The 17,317-nt window shown below is 39.3% G+C and overlaps 1 protein-coding gene across 2 annotated transcripts; it reads right to left on the reverse strand.

Moving 5' to 3' along the window:
- Nucleotides 1-2,209: 2,209 nt before the first annotated feature.
- On the reverse strand, nt 2,210-15,406 carry LOC111271965 (uncharacterized). Of its 2 annotated transcripts, none has more exons than XM_086973114.1 (4): nt 15,147-15,406; nt 9,873-9,911; nt 6,970-7,104; nt 2,210-2,315 (listed from the first exon to the last, which is right to left on the reverse strand). In XM_086973114.1, exons 1-4 carry the CDS (start codon nt 15,312-15,314, stop codon nt 2,220-2,222), a joined length of 438 nt encoding a protein of 145 aa, XP_086829240.1. In that variant the 5' UTR covers nt 15,315-15,406; the 3' UTR covers nt 2,210-2,219. The 2 variants fall into 2 exon arrangements, with proteins under 2 accessions (XP_086829240.1, XP_022708784.2); XM_022853049.2 differs by lacking the exon at nt 2,210-2,315 and adding an exon at nt 3,698-5,002 and having other exon boundaries at nt 15,147-15,402.
- Nucleotides 15,407-17,317: the final 1,911 nt, after the last annotated feature.

Here is a 17,317-nt window from a genome sequence, read left to right on the forward strand (position 1 = left end):
CATACCGTTTCATAGGGTCTGTTCAAGAAACCCCCGATAAGTTCGGCGAGAACCGTTCCAGCTAAACCTACTACTAGTAAAGGAAAGCCGCTGATAATATAATAAAGAGATGATTTTGAGGAATTGTTTAAAAAAAGTAGGAATAATCGAAAGCGTCTAAAAAAAACCTTTAATACCTTTTAGGGTTATACGTTTAGGGCGATATCGGACCTAGAAATCGAAGCATAGAGGGTTTCGATCATAAGATAATATGAATCCCAATATGCATTGAAAAATATAATATGACTCTAGAGGATAGTCCGGATATAAAGCAATTGCCGTGTTCGCAATAGACCGTTACTATATATTATGTTTGTTCGCGTTTTATCGAAAAGGTTTGCTACACTTTTACAAGACGAGATGTAAACACCCATTCTCTAAGCGTACGTGAAAGACCCGATGGGAAAAGATCGTTAAAGTATCGTTTTGTTTCTTTTATTGCAACTGTAATCAGGATCTTTTGCGTATCTTGGACTCCACACCGGCACTGCGCGAGTCACTATTGGTTCAAAATATCTATATGCGACAACCGTTTGGTGCATAAATTAGAATCTCTTGCCGAAAAGTCCTTAGAGTCCAATTGAAACGCTGCGTCGCGTGAATCGCGACACACATTGCGTGTTTTTAAGACTTGAAAAAGGTAGACAATCTGTACTTGTACCTTCCGGACATATAGGTGTTACACTAGCATTCTTAGAATATTGACCTTTCACATGAACGCCATAAGTTCTCCTGCTAAGAATAGCTTCAAGCCAAGCTAGCTGAAAATGTCTAAGTTGCGGAAGAAGAGCCAGCAGCTTCCAGCGTGGGACACGTTTAAATACGGATTTAAAGTTGAAGCATTTAGCGTCGCAGCACTGAAACCTGTTATGCTTGATCATCCAATGGAATTCAATATTCAATAGTTGGAATATTGAATAGTATTCAGGCCTATAGGCAAACTACACATCCAATACGGTTCCTCGTGCATTGGCATTTTCGTATATAGTTTGAGCCATATTTTTCAGGACTTTACGCGCTACAGAGATTAATGGTACCGGGCGGTTATTGTAGAAGGCTGCCGTTGAGCTTTTTTATGGACAAAGCCGTCCTAAATTTCTGGTGCATATCCTTTACCGAAAGCCCATGAGAGCTCGGTACACGTCAACAGCTCAAAGTTTTTCACTACGATAGACGGAATTGCGTCTGGCCGTTTGCTTGTTTTTTACTGCAGCTTCTGCAGGGGCTGCCAGATTCTAAGGAAGCTCTTCTGAGATAGTAGATGGCCTGTTTTGCCGAATTTCGTGTATCGTCGGGTGTATCTCGTTAAGGCGCTTCTTAGGATTTCTGCCTGCGTTCTATTGTCCCTGGTGAATATATTCGAAGATTCTGGCGTCCGCTACACAAGTATCCTCTCATCATAAGCGAACTTGCGCATAAACTTTAAACTCAAAAGATAACACATTTTAATTTATATTTCGTTAACCTTAAAACATTTTCAGTTACTATTAAATCAAACAATAAAACTATAATGAGCTATTTAATTTAGTAGTAACTCTTAAATGACAACAAAAAAAAACAAACGTTTCACATCGTTTGTCTGCATCTTTGTCTCATCGTTTTCGAGCGTCACGATTCGGTCATTTTGTATCGCACCCGTTGATAAATAAAAACAAACCTTTTATACTTCAGCAACTTCTGTTATCAGACAAGCAGGGACCAAAAGACCGAAGTGGCGTTTATCGGTACAGAAATGCAGGTAGTTACGATATCCCTGCAGCGCTCATATTGATGAGGTGCATTCACACCTTCTTAATAACTTGACAAAAATTGCTTGTAACTTCCTTGCAGCGATTGTGAAACGTATTCAATATACAAGAAAATTTACTTAATGAAACTATCACTAACTTTCTAATTGTTTCGCAATTTTTTTCGGTACAATCGAAGCGTAGTATCGTTCGTCGAAGTATTTTGTGCTGAATCAAAACCAATTCAATACGTACTACATAATTTGTGTGAATAAATAGTGATGTTTACTATGCAGACTGTATCATATATATAGCGAAAGATCAATTTACTCATCTACATATATATAGTCTCCGTCGTTCATGCATAGTCTGATTTGGAAATTTTCGTGCAATCAGCATCCTTCAGTGTTTCGTGAAGTTGTCGAAGTAACTGTTATTTCTGTAGCGCTCCCTTTACCCAAAGGTAATGGAGAGGACTCTGTAGGAGGGACCTTTGTCCGTAAACGTTGATAATGCGCCATTCTTTTCTTTATCCTCTTCAATATTAACCTGGGGATAAAATATAATAATAACAAGCCAGCATAAGTATATTGAAAGGTAGACTCTCATTAAAATCAGAGTTGAATTCAGCCCAGTTTAATTATACAAGTCGATACACCCGCAATTCTTGGAACGTCGACTGCGTCGAACGGAAGTCTATCTATTTATCTATCTAATCCGCTTTCTTCAGAAATCTACATTTCTACTCTAATCAGCTTCGCTAGCTGAAACGTATTTTCTCAGTTTGAACTCTGAGAAGCGATGAGCCTTATAAGCAGGCCAATCTAATATAAACTGCGGAGTTTGTGGACGAATACCAGTATTTCAGTCTAAAGCAATCTTTGAAGAAGTCAGCTATTGAGAAGCACGAAAAGTCTTGCGTATGAGGTGGAATACCAGGTCAATTTGACGGAGCTAGTCTCAGCTTTTTTATGGATGGGCAATAGTGTTGTAAAGAAGGAAGATACAAACTTGAATTTGTTTTTACAGCTAAGAGTAATATTAAATATACGCTGAACCTTCTTAGGCACCCATACAACTTAGGGAAACAGTATAAGTTCACTCTTATTCTCCATCTTGGGGAAGAGCCTCTCTGATTAAATAAGAGGACCGAGTAAATCAGTTGAAGTCGTTCTCCATGAAAACGCTCTCAGGTCGAACAACTTCCAAATACAGCACGCCTTTGTTCGAACTCACGTGGCGATCACAGGCTTAGGACTAACCGTAAACTTGACCAAGACAGAGGCGACAAAATTTAGAAGGGGAGGCGGGACAGCAGTCACTGATCTCTTGTTTTTGGACAGATCGCCTCTTTTTTTTCGAGGGCAAATGCATGCAGACCAGACTTCACAGATGTGTTGTCTGGCTGGTACTGTGCAACTCTCACCCACTAAACGCTGGACCCTCAGAATCTTAGGCTTTGGTTCGGAATATAGTTTATACTACTCCGAACAAATCGCCTCTAGTCTATGTAGACCGGTTTCCAATCTTGGGGTTGCTGGTCGCTTCGAACGGCAGAAGTTTCACCACGTACATCACCGAAAGACGCAGGAAGGCATCTGTGTTAGCCGCACAGTTAGTTGAATCGCTTCATCACTTGCCTGTTTCGACTGCTCTTGGCTCCTTCGACTTCAAAATAGCTCCGATTGGACATGATCACCCGAAACGGCCTTGCTTATATCCTAACCGACCTGCAACTGTTGGTTGAGAACCTATGACGCCGCTTCGAGCTTTCAGCAACGGAAGCCCTCAGAATGAACCCTAGAACTTGGGATGAAAAACTGACGAAGGTTGATAATAGTTATAATAGTAACAACAATAGTAATAAGTACTCAAATAATTGCGATGTGAACTTGAGTACATTTTACAGTATAATTGAAAACAGCGACTGGTAGATAGTAATATTATGTATGTTTATTAACAAACTTCTACAGAAGGTGAGCCGCAACAAGATGAAAATGGCTTTATCCCGAAGCGCGATTTTAAAGGCTATTTAAATATTTTTGTAATAAAGGAAATCCAATATTGATTGATAGTAATAAATCTATATACCTGATGGAATGTTTCTTATTTGTCATGCGTGTGTATCTACCTACACACATATGTACGAACAACCTTGATTTAAGCTAATGTGTAGCTATACTGTAAAACATAGGTAATTTTGACGCACTGCCTGCCACAGCATATTCATTCCAAGAAATATATATGTTCTATGAACAGAAATAATGATAATCCAAATGAAGATATTTCTTATTATCGTTCACCTGTGGCGCCAACAGTCCTAAGCACATAAACTAGTTATGCGTACTTATGGTACATATATGTGTGTGTATGACGTTAAACGCAATGATAGCGTTTACCTGCGAAAAACATTTCCGGCAAAATTACACGCAAACGCATTGCTAAACCGGCTTCTACGTGTTTCGCCTATTTGTATTTCCTATGTATACGTATGCATTTTTTCCTTGTTTAATATCCTGGAAGGTGAGGAAATATCTCTTGTAGGCGACAAAAGTAGTCGTTGACGCGGTGTGGCGGTTCGTGCTGACCGTTCCTCGATGTTTATCATGCTTTTAGTTAAACATTATACGTACAAGGCCCACCTACGTTAGCGTGAGGATGGTAATATGTCAGCTCTCTGACGATACCATGAATCGATTGTGATTTTTGCGGTTGGGGAACATCAAAAACCGGCCAAGGTTTGAACCCTCAGGAATCGTTGACATTTTTTTACGACACCTAGATTACTATTATTATCATCATTAGTGTGATACGAACTTTGGTTTCGCAAAGGATATCCGTACATTGTTGAAAAAAGATGGCTGTGAAGAAGATAAAGCGGCGACGCTGTTACGCAAATGTAGTAGCTATGCCTAGATAATTGCGAACTAGAAGCAATAAAGTATAAAACATTTCGGGGAAATATTACGGTATGTGACCTTTAGAAAATATGTAGATATATTAGATAGAAAAATATATATAGAAAATAGTAAATTAAACTTTAGAAGAAAAAGTTTCAAAACGACCTTTAGCAATGCACCTAAATTTCAGTCAAGTTCACACCGTAGTAGAAAAAGGAGAGACATTTACTGACTAATGAAAAGAGCTCGTTGACAAGACGAAACAAAAGTGCCTTCTGTTCTGCTGTCGTTTATATAGAAAAGACGAGACTTGCGCACATGGACGGTATCGCACTTCTGTGAAAGAAATTCGGTTCAACATATTAATATTGTAACGTAGCTTGAACCAATGGTCTCAATAGGAAGATCCTTACTAGGACACGTTTTTTTTAACTAAGCTATGATCGAGACGATATTGCGGATGATCAACAGAAAACATATCTCTTTCATACGTATTTGCCCGAACCCTATCGCCAGAAGCGGCTTTTTCTAATGTCGGTTAATAGCAGCGCTTTTTGGCAGAAAGTGTTGACACGAGACACAGCTCCACAATAACTCTCACCTGTTCGTCTGCTTACCTAGCGGTACGGTATTCCTGCGATAATAAGTTTACTTCATTACTGAGTGCTACATTTCGTCGTGAAGCCCAACCACCCAATGACGCCAAGTTTGTCCACGGTAAGTAACATATCATAAGTTAGCAAAGTTATATGGTACGACTCACCATATTCAGCCTCGTTGGAATCGACCACTTATATTGTGAGACGTCCATTGATTGGTCAAATGGGTGTTTTTTGTGTGTTTTATTCATCCGTAGAGCAACTCTAAACTATTCAAACTAGCGCTTTTTCTTTGTAAGAAGCAGTTCGATAGCGAACTTTGCTCATCCACAATTAATAGGCCCAAACTTACCACTATATACAATATTGAAAACAGGTAAACGTACGTATAATAGTAAGCGTCGAAGTTACGTGAGCAGGATAGTAACTCATTAGATTATTATTACAACATGGTAGAAAAATATAAATAGTTTACAACAAAAATTGGAATATAGGTCTACACGAAGCGGAATTGCTTCCACACGTCTATTATCAATGGGAGCGCTAGCCGGCTAGTTATTACCTAGAAGCGAATGCATATGTGTCATACAAGGACGTTATGTACAACGAAGACAGGGACACTCATAGCTTTTTTGTACAGAGTGAACTCAGGAGACTTTGTCGTGTTTTTGTTTATATACATTTGGCGATTGCATGTCACAATGACGTTAACTTTAAAAGCTATGTTTATTTAGCAGTTAACTCCCTTTCAGTTTGGCTTACTATTTTTTTTAGCGATAAATCTTGTCGGTATGAAGCCAACTATACCGTGCTATACATACACATCGTCCTAGAAATTAAGGGCGTCCCAAATGTACTGCAATTAACGAAAACTGCAAATCCAATCGACTGTCCTAAAATCACGGCTCCAGAGTGAACTGCCATATGAATTTTCCGGTATGTATATCCTTGTTTTTATATATTTTGCGTTATGTGTATATACCTATGGTTTGTTATAATAACTGTTTAAGACCACTCTATGCTATGCGACTATATATGTATATATAGTATGGATCTACACCAAGCGAAAACTCGACAATCCTGAACGTCTCCCATAAGAAATAACAGAAGACCATACATGTACAGCCATATATGTATGTAAAGCTACGAAGACTTCAGTTGACGCTGCCTACACTTATGATTTTCATTGTTTTTCTTAATTGAGGACTATTGGTTTTGACGAAAAGCTGACTCGTAAAGACTGTTTTTTTTTTTTTTTAATTTTTTGATCGGTTGGCAAAGCAGTATAGTTTGTATGGTTGTAAATTACCATAGTTTCAATCATATTTGGCTAGAATTTATGCAGACGCTCACTCACGATCAAATTTACGCATCTCAAGTGTGCTATCGGCACTAAGGCTGAACCAAGAAACGACAGATTAGATGGATATTATTTCTATTCGCTGGATCAAATATAAATATTTCGATTAAAGTTCGTATCGAACCCAGATTTGGAGATGCCGGAAAAGGTTAGCTATCTGTAGCGTATCAGGGTGCGTTCACTTATAAGCTTGCGAGTTCTCTATAGGTATATCTAACAGCAGAAAGGCAGGCCACTCATTAATTAGCCACATGTAGGTAATATGGCCAATATATCATGCAAAAAACTAGAAATGCACTGGGGAAGCCAATGCGCGATAATCGGTCGATTCTTTTCGCGCACACCTGATTGCAGTTGAGGTAGAACGCGAACAGCTGAGTCGCTGCAGAGCCGTGCGACATCTGCAACGATGAAGCCTGCAGATGGCTGTTAAAACGTGCTCTACTGTCAGCCAAAATACCTGCCGGTTCCACGTTCTCCTGTGAACGATCAAGTAAATATATGAATGAAAAAAGTCTGGTTAGAAAACAAACACAAAAATCCACTCTGACATATAGCTAGTCGTGCTATTGACGATTCGCATGTCTAGCTTGTAACACTCTTATGACAGTGTACCGCAACTCGAGGACAGCTTTTTTTTCAATTCAATCTAGGTCTAAGATTGCTTTCAGTCTATTCGTCCCTAACCGATAGAAAGAAAATAGGAACAGGGTAAAAGCAAATGTTTTATCCTGACTGAGAGGGTTCGTACCACCGGCGTGCTAAATCTAAGGTTTGCTATATGCATTCTTCTATTCTCGCACAATAGGACGATGAAGCGAGGTAACTGATCCTGAGACGTGAAAATATCTTTGACATTCAATCGCTATGCGTATACGTAACAACTGCGTTACGCAAACAAAGAAAATTGATTCGATAGTGGCCCCCTATACACGTGTGGAAGTTAACGCGGAATTCTTATGAGGCTATCATTGTGTTCCTTGCAGATGAATAAATAAAAGTCTACAAAAACAAGCCTTTGTTGGAAAACATCGGTTGATCCTGTACATTCTCACACAACAGGCATACTTTAAAAAGGTATAGGGCGTAGATTTTTAGACACTCTCTGAAAATGGCTAGTTTCTTGGAAAGAATGCTTATTTTGATGATTACCTATTATGATGCATGGTGACACAGTGTGACAGGAAAATCTGGTTCGTCCGGTTACCAATTTTTGAGGTCATTATAACCTTCGACTGTCAATCGAAAAAAAGGATCGAAGCTCTGCACAATCAATTGTTCTACTTTAATATTTGTTGCGTAATGCAGTTAATCTTCGACCGACCGCTCGAATTTGGCGGGGATCCCGATTTCCGCCGTCATCGTAACCGATAAGCTGGCTGCTTTTATATATATATATATGTATGTATAGGAGCAACACGTCGGCAGGGTCAGCAGTTAAACGAGTAGAAAAAGCTTCGCTTCGAAGTTGTGACAAATCGTCTTGAGGAGTTATATTTTCGCCTCTAGTGTTTGATGTCTGAGGCGGTCCAGATCTACTCGAATGAAAGTGGATCAAAAGAGCTATTAAACACAACATCTGCAGATTCTTTCTTTTTTTGCTCCGGAGACCGGCTCTGGATGTACGACTCGAAAACACAGCGACAGTCATATTGGCCCTGCTAATATACTCGACTGCCATGTTAGAATAAAAGATCTGCGCAATCTTCAACATTGCTTTTCTATGTACCGAACTCACGATTCCATACGCTGAAAAAATCATATATCTACTAATATAATATCTAAAATTTCAAGATCGAGTCTAGCATCAAGTTTTATCTATGGGCAGAAAAACTATATGGGAAACCCGAATTTACCGAATGATAAAGTACTATTACTGTAATCAAGACGTAAGCGTAAACGGTGCACTGGCGACGTACACCTGTCTATATCTGAAAGGGTGGTAAATACAAACGTAATGAACATTTTCGGGTAGCAATTAAGGACTGAACACACATTAAAAACACTTTGAGGAAAAGCATGCCAACATGTTTGTTCCTAACTAGAGATAGTTAAAAAAAAAAATAGTGCAATTTTGGATCCTCTTGGTGCTCACACCAGCCCTGACTATGTAAGCAAATGCAGCATAGTCTTAAAGTTTTTTCGGTAGAACCTCGTGATCTTTATACGGATCGGAGACTGGAGTGAGCGCTCAGTTATCGAAGAACGCAATACGAGGTTCGAATAGGCTTAAAGTGAAATCCTCGCAATGCCCTGGCAATATTACTAAAAGAATATTTAATGAATGTCAACGCGTTCTTCATTGTATAATAATAGCTTTGTGGAAAATAAGTTTGCCATATGTGATTCTAAATAGATAAATAAAATAAAACCATCCAAACAGAGGCATATAAAAAACGTTTCATAATTTAATAAATAAATAAAATAATTTCTTATAAGGAGCTTATTAAAGGGGAAGATTCTAAATTAATAGCATAATTAATAAATATAAAAAATCGTAAAATAGGAAATATGTGTATTATTCCTTTTGATGAATGAAAATTACGGGTAAAAAATCGTTCATAATAAATATGGGCTAAATAAAGTAATCTGCTAGAACGTAGACCATGGCTAATAAGTATTCGAAGGGCGCAATAAAGTTAATCAATAAACTATAGTTATCAGTATGCTTCAAGTCGAACAAAAATAAGCTTTTTTTTTTGCTAGCCAAACGACACACGGTAAGCGAAACTGAAAATCTATATGGCATTAATTTATTTCTACTAAATTTTCTTACATCTTCGTGCTCGATGAATGCAGTAAGCTGACAGAGATGCGAATTGTCCTATCTAAATTTAGAAAAAATACTAAATGCACGTTTTACGTTCAACGAAGCGGTTACTTGTTCTTGAATGATCGAGCGGCCTACAGATAGTAGAGCTTTCCAATAACTACTTGGTTGAAATCCGTGTCGTATAGATACATCGTTAAAGAGCTGATACACGGTATTTTGCCTTGCATATAGTTCACAATGCGTCTTCACAGCTCATTCCGACGTAAGGGAGCAAGTAGAATGGGTCATGTTGAAACAATTTGTATTGAAAATCCGGTCGCGTCTATAACTGTCCGGATAATTCTTTAGCAGATCAACACAAACTGCTAAGCGCAAGATGTCTGCCATACAATCAATCTATAAATACTGACTCTATACATCCTAGAGTGCTAGAGATGTGCGTCTATCCGAACTTTCTCTTCAATAGATACTTACCACATTTGCCGTTTGGGTCCCGCCATTGTTTGTCGTTATCTACAACGCAAACACAATACAATGTATGAATTATAGGTTAGCGCTGTTAACTGACTGATGATGGCATTTTTTGTCCAATATGGAATTTTTTCCGCCGTCCTCAGGGTAAGCTTTGAATATAGAAAATAAAAAGGCACTTTCCTTGCTGATTTTGTTTATAGTCAGTCTAACAACAGTCTAAACAATATGACACTATAGTTCAGGTCTTGATATTTCGTTAGGGGTTCACTGAAGAATCAACTGGGACGGCTGCCTCACTTTTAGAAACTAAGTTTTATCATCTCATTGTACTATATATTTACTGTATTTTCACAAGTAGTTTATTAGTAGATCCTCTGTAAATATCGAATTTTTTTACTATTCAATCAAGTCTCCATTGCTAGCTATTATTATCTCTTGTGCTGTATATAACATCAAGGATCTGTTACGCTCCGTCAGAGCAATGGTTCCAATTTGAAAGGTATCTACGGGAGTTTTATAACCTGAACGTTACGCTGCGGTAACACTCAGATTTTATACCTCCCTAATAACTATACCTTAATAATATCATATTATCTTGGAGAAAGACCGTATTGGTTGAACTAGTTCTATTGGATTTGATAATAATAGTTGATTAGCAGCAACAAAACAATATGTGTTACTTATAGCGTTAACGCTTTTGTTATACTTAAGAAAAATACATTTCTTACTAACAGAATGAGATAAATGGCTAAGCTACTCCGAGGCGAACGTTGTTTATAGCGAAAAAGCTGATCCTTTACAGAGAGATGTATACGCTTCACTGCGCACCTGTCCGTTTTATCGTAACTGTACTGTTTATCATAATCGTGACGTCACCTCCTTAATTATGTTATTCTATTAGTTCGATACCGAACAAAAACAACTACGCCCTTCATCGATAAACGTAAACCCCCCTTACGGACCTTACAAACTGACACTGGGAGATCAATTTAAGCGCGTAGTGCAAGGACTAATTATTACTATACTAGGCGAACGATCCATTAAGAAGTGGCTCAACTGCCACAGTGGATAACTAACCGAAAAAAAAGATCGCATCCCTTATTTAAGCAAAGGTTTCTTATAATGTCAAAAGTTAGATCCGCGAATGACCTGAAATTGGAGTATTATATATATATATATATATATATATAAACACAAATGAAGCTTTGAAATCGGAAAGAGAGGTTGTTTTCGATTATGCGAGGTTTACAAAATGCCTATATTAGCCCATTAAACGATGGGTAAAATACAAACAGAACATGCCCACCAAAATATTGTTGACATGAAGCGCTAGAGTAGTAAATTTCTGGGATGATTTCAGGAACCAAAGGCCAACTGTATGCGTAAATAGATCTGTGTTGTTAAGGAAAAATCTCAGGTGCATTTCGTTGAGACGTGTTACTATGCAGAAAATCGTAATAGTGGAATTAGTACTCCCTTCCCGGTCTTAACAAAAACATTCTGCCGTTATTGAATTTGCCCGCTTTAAGGCTCACCAGCTTGAATACGAAGAGCCGAAATCGTACGCATTTTCAACATACGAGCTATGTTTAGTCTTTATAAGACACATGCCAAGTTTTTTTAAAACGGCTTTTACTGCTACTTTCCTTCCCAGATCATGGAAACAAAAAAGCCAGTGGCCTAGGCTGACCGGTAATAGCAAAAAGCAAGAGGCGGCAGGCACGCTCTGTGCAGGATTTACTCAGCGCAGGCAAACATTCTCACGTGTGTTCACTGGGTGTCGACTAAAAGTAACAATAAGCTACTAGTAAGGGCGTGTTTAGGGAACACATTACAGACTGCCTCCAGATGTACAATTTAACACCGCCACCAGCATTGAACTAGCGAAAGTGTGTTTGCACTTAGTCCGCCATTTTCCTCGGATACGTATCCATGGGCACCGTTCTTTCCTCCCTCCCACTTTGCCCTTGTTAGTCTGCAACTGCAGTAGTAGTGATTGCTACTATTAGGTACATAACATGTGCAATTGCCCCGTTCGGTCACTAGCTTGCTTGTACGACGGTTCCTTTGTTGACCTTATAGCGTAAAACAGAAAATGGATGACGGGACACTCAGCTGGGTGAGCCGTTTAGGCGGTGGATGTTGAACCTCGGACGGTCAATCCCGCCTATTTAACTGTCTCCTGGGTAAGGACCTATGCGCTATTGTGCCTTTTGTTTCCACATTCTCCTCTCCGGTTACGCACGGCCGGACAGAAGGGGCAAAAAGTTCTGCTGAAAGCTAAAGCGACAGAGGACTTCGCCGAGTAGAGGCAAGCAGACGCAAGGGCTAAATGATCCCTTTTGATCACAACTCGCTATATCGTCTCGTTTATTGCCACTTGCCGGTAGGCCTAAGTAACCCAAATTGAACAAAAGATTCAAGGCTATGTCGGCCGTGCTTCATCGCAAGCTTTGCAAGATCAAGTCGACCTTACATAGATATCCATATATCTTCATAGTTTCGTCTTCTTTCTTTTTCGGTGTACGTTCGGTTTCTGTGTCCAACGCACTGGAACCGCTAATTTTCTACCATAACTCCGTTCCATATATTTACTGGATTTAGCAAACAAGGCCGATAGCAGTGGTCACTAGTATCACATTTGCTATTCGCGGTATCAGAGCCCCCCACTTCTTATAGAGGAACAATATACGATAAGTTAGATCGCTGAGCTAAAAGTGATCGTTTGTAGAGGTTGACGTGTCACACACGTCTCGTTACCGAAGTCACTTACTGTTAAGGATTAAAATACATACTAGGATTAACTATTAGGTGTTATAAATAATTCATAACAATTTTAACGACCATATAAATAAATATAGGCATTAGGTGACGTCACCTAATTTATCTATGGTGAGACCACTAGGAGGCATTTGTGTGGATGGGTGCTCTAATATACCATATATGTTGCTATTCGTATAGCTTATATCGTGCGCCTGCTGGCAGTCAGTCGGAAAATTATAAGCTTCTGTCGTGTGTGCTTTTATCGTACATGCAACAGGGCCTCTTTGCTTTCGCCAAAAGGTCCGTTGTGTATGTATGTTATACGTTATATACATCTACCCATGTGGGTGGATTGATAACAGTCAGAGGCAGACATTGAGCTTGTTATGCAGAGCTTGTCTGCTGTTGACTGGAAAGGAGTGTTGTCGGTAGCTGAATAACAGTATGAGTCAGATTTTATCTGGGATATAGCCAAGTAAGTGTATCAACCGGTGACACAACTACTTACCTACTGATTGTTATGGGTATCTGCCACCTCCGAAATCAGATTAGCCATCAGAAACGCCTCGAATGGCCGTTCGTTCCTGGCAACATACTGCTCAAACCAGGCGGTAAGACACGGCTAACGTGTGATGACGTAAAAAATAAAGTAAACGAGATAACGGGCACGATCTATGCGACGAAAATAATCTAGAGGCAGGTACGAATGCACAAGGTCGACAAAAACAGAAAAAAGTAGGAGGAAATTATAAAGGTAAAGTGGTGAGGGGAAGAGTGTACCAGACAATGTTTCTTATAGCTAATTTATAACGAAAGGCCGTAATAACTAGAATGAGGAAGTACGAAACAACCTGCTTCGTCGTTTGGGAAAACGTGCCATCGATCATATCGGACTCCGCTTACGTATACCGGGTGAAGACAGTCGACACTATGTGTAGTACCTAATGAAAGTTCACATCGTTTTTTTTTCACACACAAAAAGGAATGTAACTTTTTTTCATGCTTCGATCATTTCTGTTATTAAAGTTAGGCAAGCCTGTTGAATCTACTAGCAGGACTTTAGGTCGGTACCGGAAGTACTAGAATTGGAAATGCTGATTATGAGCGTCAAATGCAGAAAGGGCTTTCGTAAAAAAAAAACTTAAAACAGGAATGAACGTGTCAGAATAACGTCAACGTTAACGTTGACTCATCAACTAATTTTTGGTTTTTTCAGTAACTCGTCTAGTAACGTTCTTCCTTCAATCTAACTACATCGGCCGAGCTTCGAAAATCACACACACACACACACACACACATGTCGCCATTGCCCCCATTCTCCCCCTAGAGGTTGCTTATAAGCGGGTTTGAAGCATGAATTCAATTTATCGTCTTTACTTCTCCAGTACAGCTGTACCGGCGTACAATTTTCGTAAAGTTTGTCGCGGTTAACGGCATCATGTAATAGTGACCTAATGCACTAAAACTTTGCTCCGCGCTACAGGTGCTAAGTACCTTCCCGAAAAGTTCCTTATTGAAATTCTCACGTTTTTTTATTGCTGGCCCTAACTAATAATTGGTAGTGCACGCGGCTAGACAAATAGCTTTATTTTTTGATATGGTAATATAGAATGAAAAAATCGTCGGCCTACTACAAAATGAAGAATGATCTTTATGCCAATCATTATTAGCAATCTTCAATTATAAGATATCGGTATGACGTACTGGTAATATTTCTTCCAAATGTGTAACTCTTCACCCAACACTCTTCGACATACATTTTTTGGTTATATCTCAGAGTTCCGATTTGAACGCTCCAGAGACTTTGAAATCAAACGAGGTTTTGTCGAATAAAACAAGGTAATCTATGGATATTGCAGGTCGCACCTGTTGGTTGTAGCTCTCGAAATAGCTAATATCCTAAACAAAGCTAAAAGCAGCCGAGTTTTGAGCAGTGACAGTTGCGCTGTCTGACATTTGGTCGTTAAAAAAAGCCAGGCAGTACATGATTGCAGACTCGGCATTGGCGCAGCACATAGTATACCATTATCATAATTGCAACACGTAGATGCGTACTGGAGTTGCTACCGAGCTTGCCGTCAGCTACGGTAGCTCCAAAACGCACCCGATAAAAGACGATGAACCATATTAATTTTTGGTTCAAGGAGACAATTTGGGTTTTGGAAATGAACGCTATTGAACATTTGCGAGACCGAACCATTCAGGCCACTGGAAATTGTTCATGGTTTCACATAGCCATTTTGAGGCCTGGATAACTAGGGCTAAGTGTCTACTTTGTGGCAGCTAAAATGAGTCTAAGGTACGTGTGATTAAACATGGTATGTTGATACGAGAATCGTCCAGACGATTAGAACTTTGAATTGCAAGCCCTGATGAACGAGACAGATGATGTCAATGAGTGTCGAGGACTACAAATTTATTAATTGCTCTTTCGCAAACATCACCTGCAGGAACTATTACAGTTAATAACAATATTGGCGTTTTTCTTGTTAATTTTTCTTTTTCACTCACCGTCTTGATATCTGTTGGACGATTTTGTTCCTGTTGCTGCTGTTGTTGTTGTTGCTGTTGCGCTACACAGACCAGATCTGATACGGCGTGGGGTTTTTTGCGCCAGAGATAGTTGACAAAGGTAAATTCGAGTAATGCCGTAAACACGAACATGGTACATACGCCCATCCAAACATCGATGGCTTTTACATACGAAACGGGCGGTAGATTCGATTGGATGCCGACACCCTACAATCATACAACAACAACAACAGTAAGAGTTTCCATGTTTGCTTACAAGTGCAAATGTCATCATACTTCATCGAATCTTCAGGAAGTGATCTTCATTTTGCCAATATAATTATTAATCATACATCATTGTTATATAAGTTCAAGAACGCGATATACGATTCTGCACGCTAGTCAGTTGGTGCATGCAAATACAGGGCATACGAATGATTAGCTGGATTTCTGACAGAGAACAATAACAAACGTCGGTTTGCAAATGTGATGTCCAATTTAACTCAGAGCTCTAACTTCACCGTAACCTGCTCTCGAACTACGTAGAGCTATTACGCCACTGATATGCCCAGAAAATATTCCGGAAATCCACAAGGAATAGGCGTAGGTGCACCAACAAAGCGGTTTCTTCGAAAACCCAGAAAAGGCTAAAGGAAAAGCAAGGTTGGCATGGCACTATAACGATTTTATTATTATAGCAGTAATAGTAATTTAACTAAACGGTTAAGCAAGTTCTTGTGTTGCTGTCAAGTACGCTGGAAGACTAGTTGAGTTCCGTTTGTGCTACTTGAAACAGTTGGCTTTGGGATAGTGGAGCATATGCCCAAGCTGGACCTAGAGCTTATAGGCGGGACGCTAATAAAGAGGACTCTAAAAGAATCGTTCGCGAACTTCTCCAACACCTGACTGCTAAAAGTTCTCGGTTCTAATTTTTATCACAAAGCATGCCCAGAAGCGGCTTAATGTATCAGAATAATGTACCCTAACTATATGGTAGTATCAATGGATTTGTTATCTCTTATTTCTCACCAAATAGGAATGAAAAGACGCTTTCATCCTCGATGCTCGTAATAGCAAAATACGGTTTTGGGTATAAGGGTGTATTTGGCGAAGATGTCGCCAAAAAGCGGAGCCTCCATCTCAGAAACTTTACTCTTTCTTCTTCATGGATTCAAGACTCGAATTGCATTTGCTAGGAATGCTATAAAGGCCCATCTTACTGGCCAAGCGATATAGAACTAAAGATTCTGCCTTTTTTCTCTCATTCGTGCCTGGAGTTCATAGTTATGCAGACGGAGAACGTCCCTCGCTAGCGAAATACATTTTACGGACAAACCGATGGTTCTTCTTCTGCAGCTGCCATATGTAGGTTCACTTCAAGGCTGGTCAAACCGAAGTAGTACAAATACAATGGTATCACTAAAACTCTGTAATTACTGTTATTGTGTTTTGCCAAGCGATTTGTTTTCAAGTGATGACAAAGCAGTTTTCTTAAAAATATTAAACTGGGGCTCTGTTGTCATTTGCCAGCTTTTGTCCATAGCGTAGCGACTCCTGGAGAGTCAAATATATGCAGAGCAAAGCGTTAGGAGAATAGATCAAGTCTATGTAGATAGTATCGCATGAACAATGTATGATATGTCTCCGAAAGTACACAGTAATGAACGGTCAGAAACTGTGTTTGCTAGTTCTTCGTATGGGAAAGCCTATTTTTGTTGGCTGTTGTCATCCAGGGCATCGATTATTCTTTGAAGGCCTTAGCATGCTGCGTGGGACCTGAGATTTATAGTTGTCTAGCCCACACTTTTGGAGAAAACTGATCTAATACCATCAATATTTCAGATAGACGCAGACAAGTAAGTACCCGTCTTAACTCTGGTGAGATTTAGAAAAAATACGCATAGCGCCATAAAAATTGCCCCGCGAGCCAGAAGCTCAAAATCTATCATTAGTTTCCTTTTGCTATGATGATTGGAATGAAAATAAGAATATGATTTTTGAGTCTTTGCTAACTTTCATGCCCTACCAGATCGATGTACTAAAATACCATAAATATACTCAATTCGTTGTTTTCGGTGAACAAATCGAAATATGCCTATTATTAGGTTAAAATCAGACGACGATCGGGTTCTGAATTGTCGAATAGGATCAAACGCTTTGCCAGAAGTGGA

Source organism: Varroa jacobsoni, unplaced genomic scaffold (assembly GCF_002532875.2).
Source record: "Varroa jacobsoni isolate VJ856 unplaced genomic scaffold, vjacob_1.0 contig01333, whole genome shotgun sequence".
Taxonomy (NCBI): domain Eukaryota; kingdom Metazoa; phylum Arthropoda; class Arachnida; order Mesostigmata; family Varroidae; genus Varroa; species Varroa jacobsoni.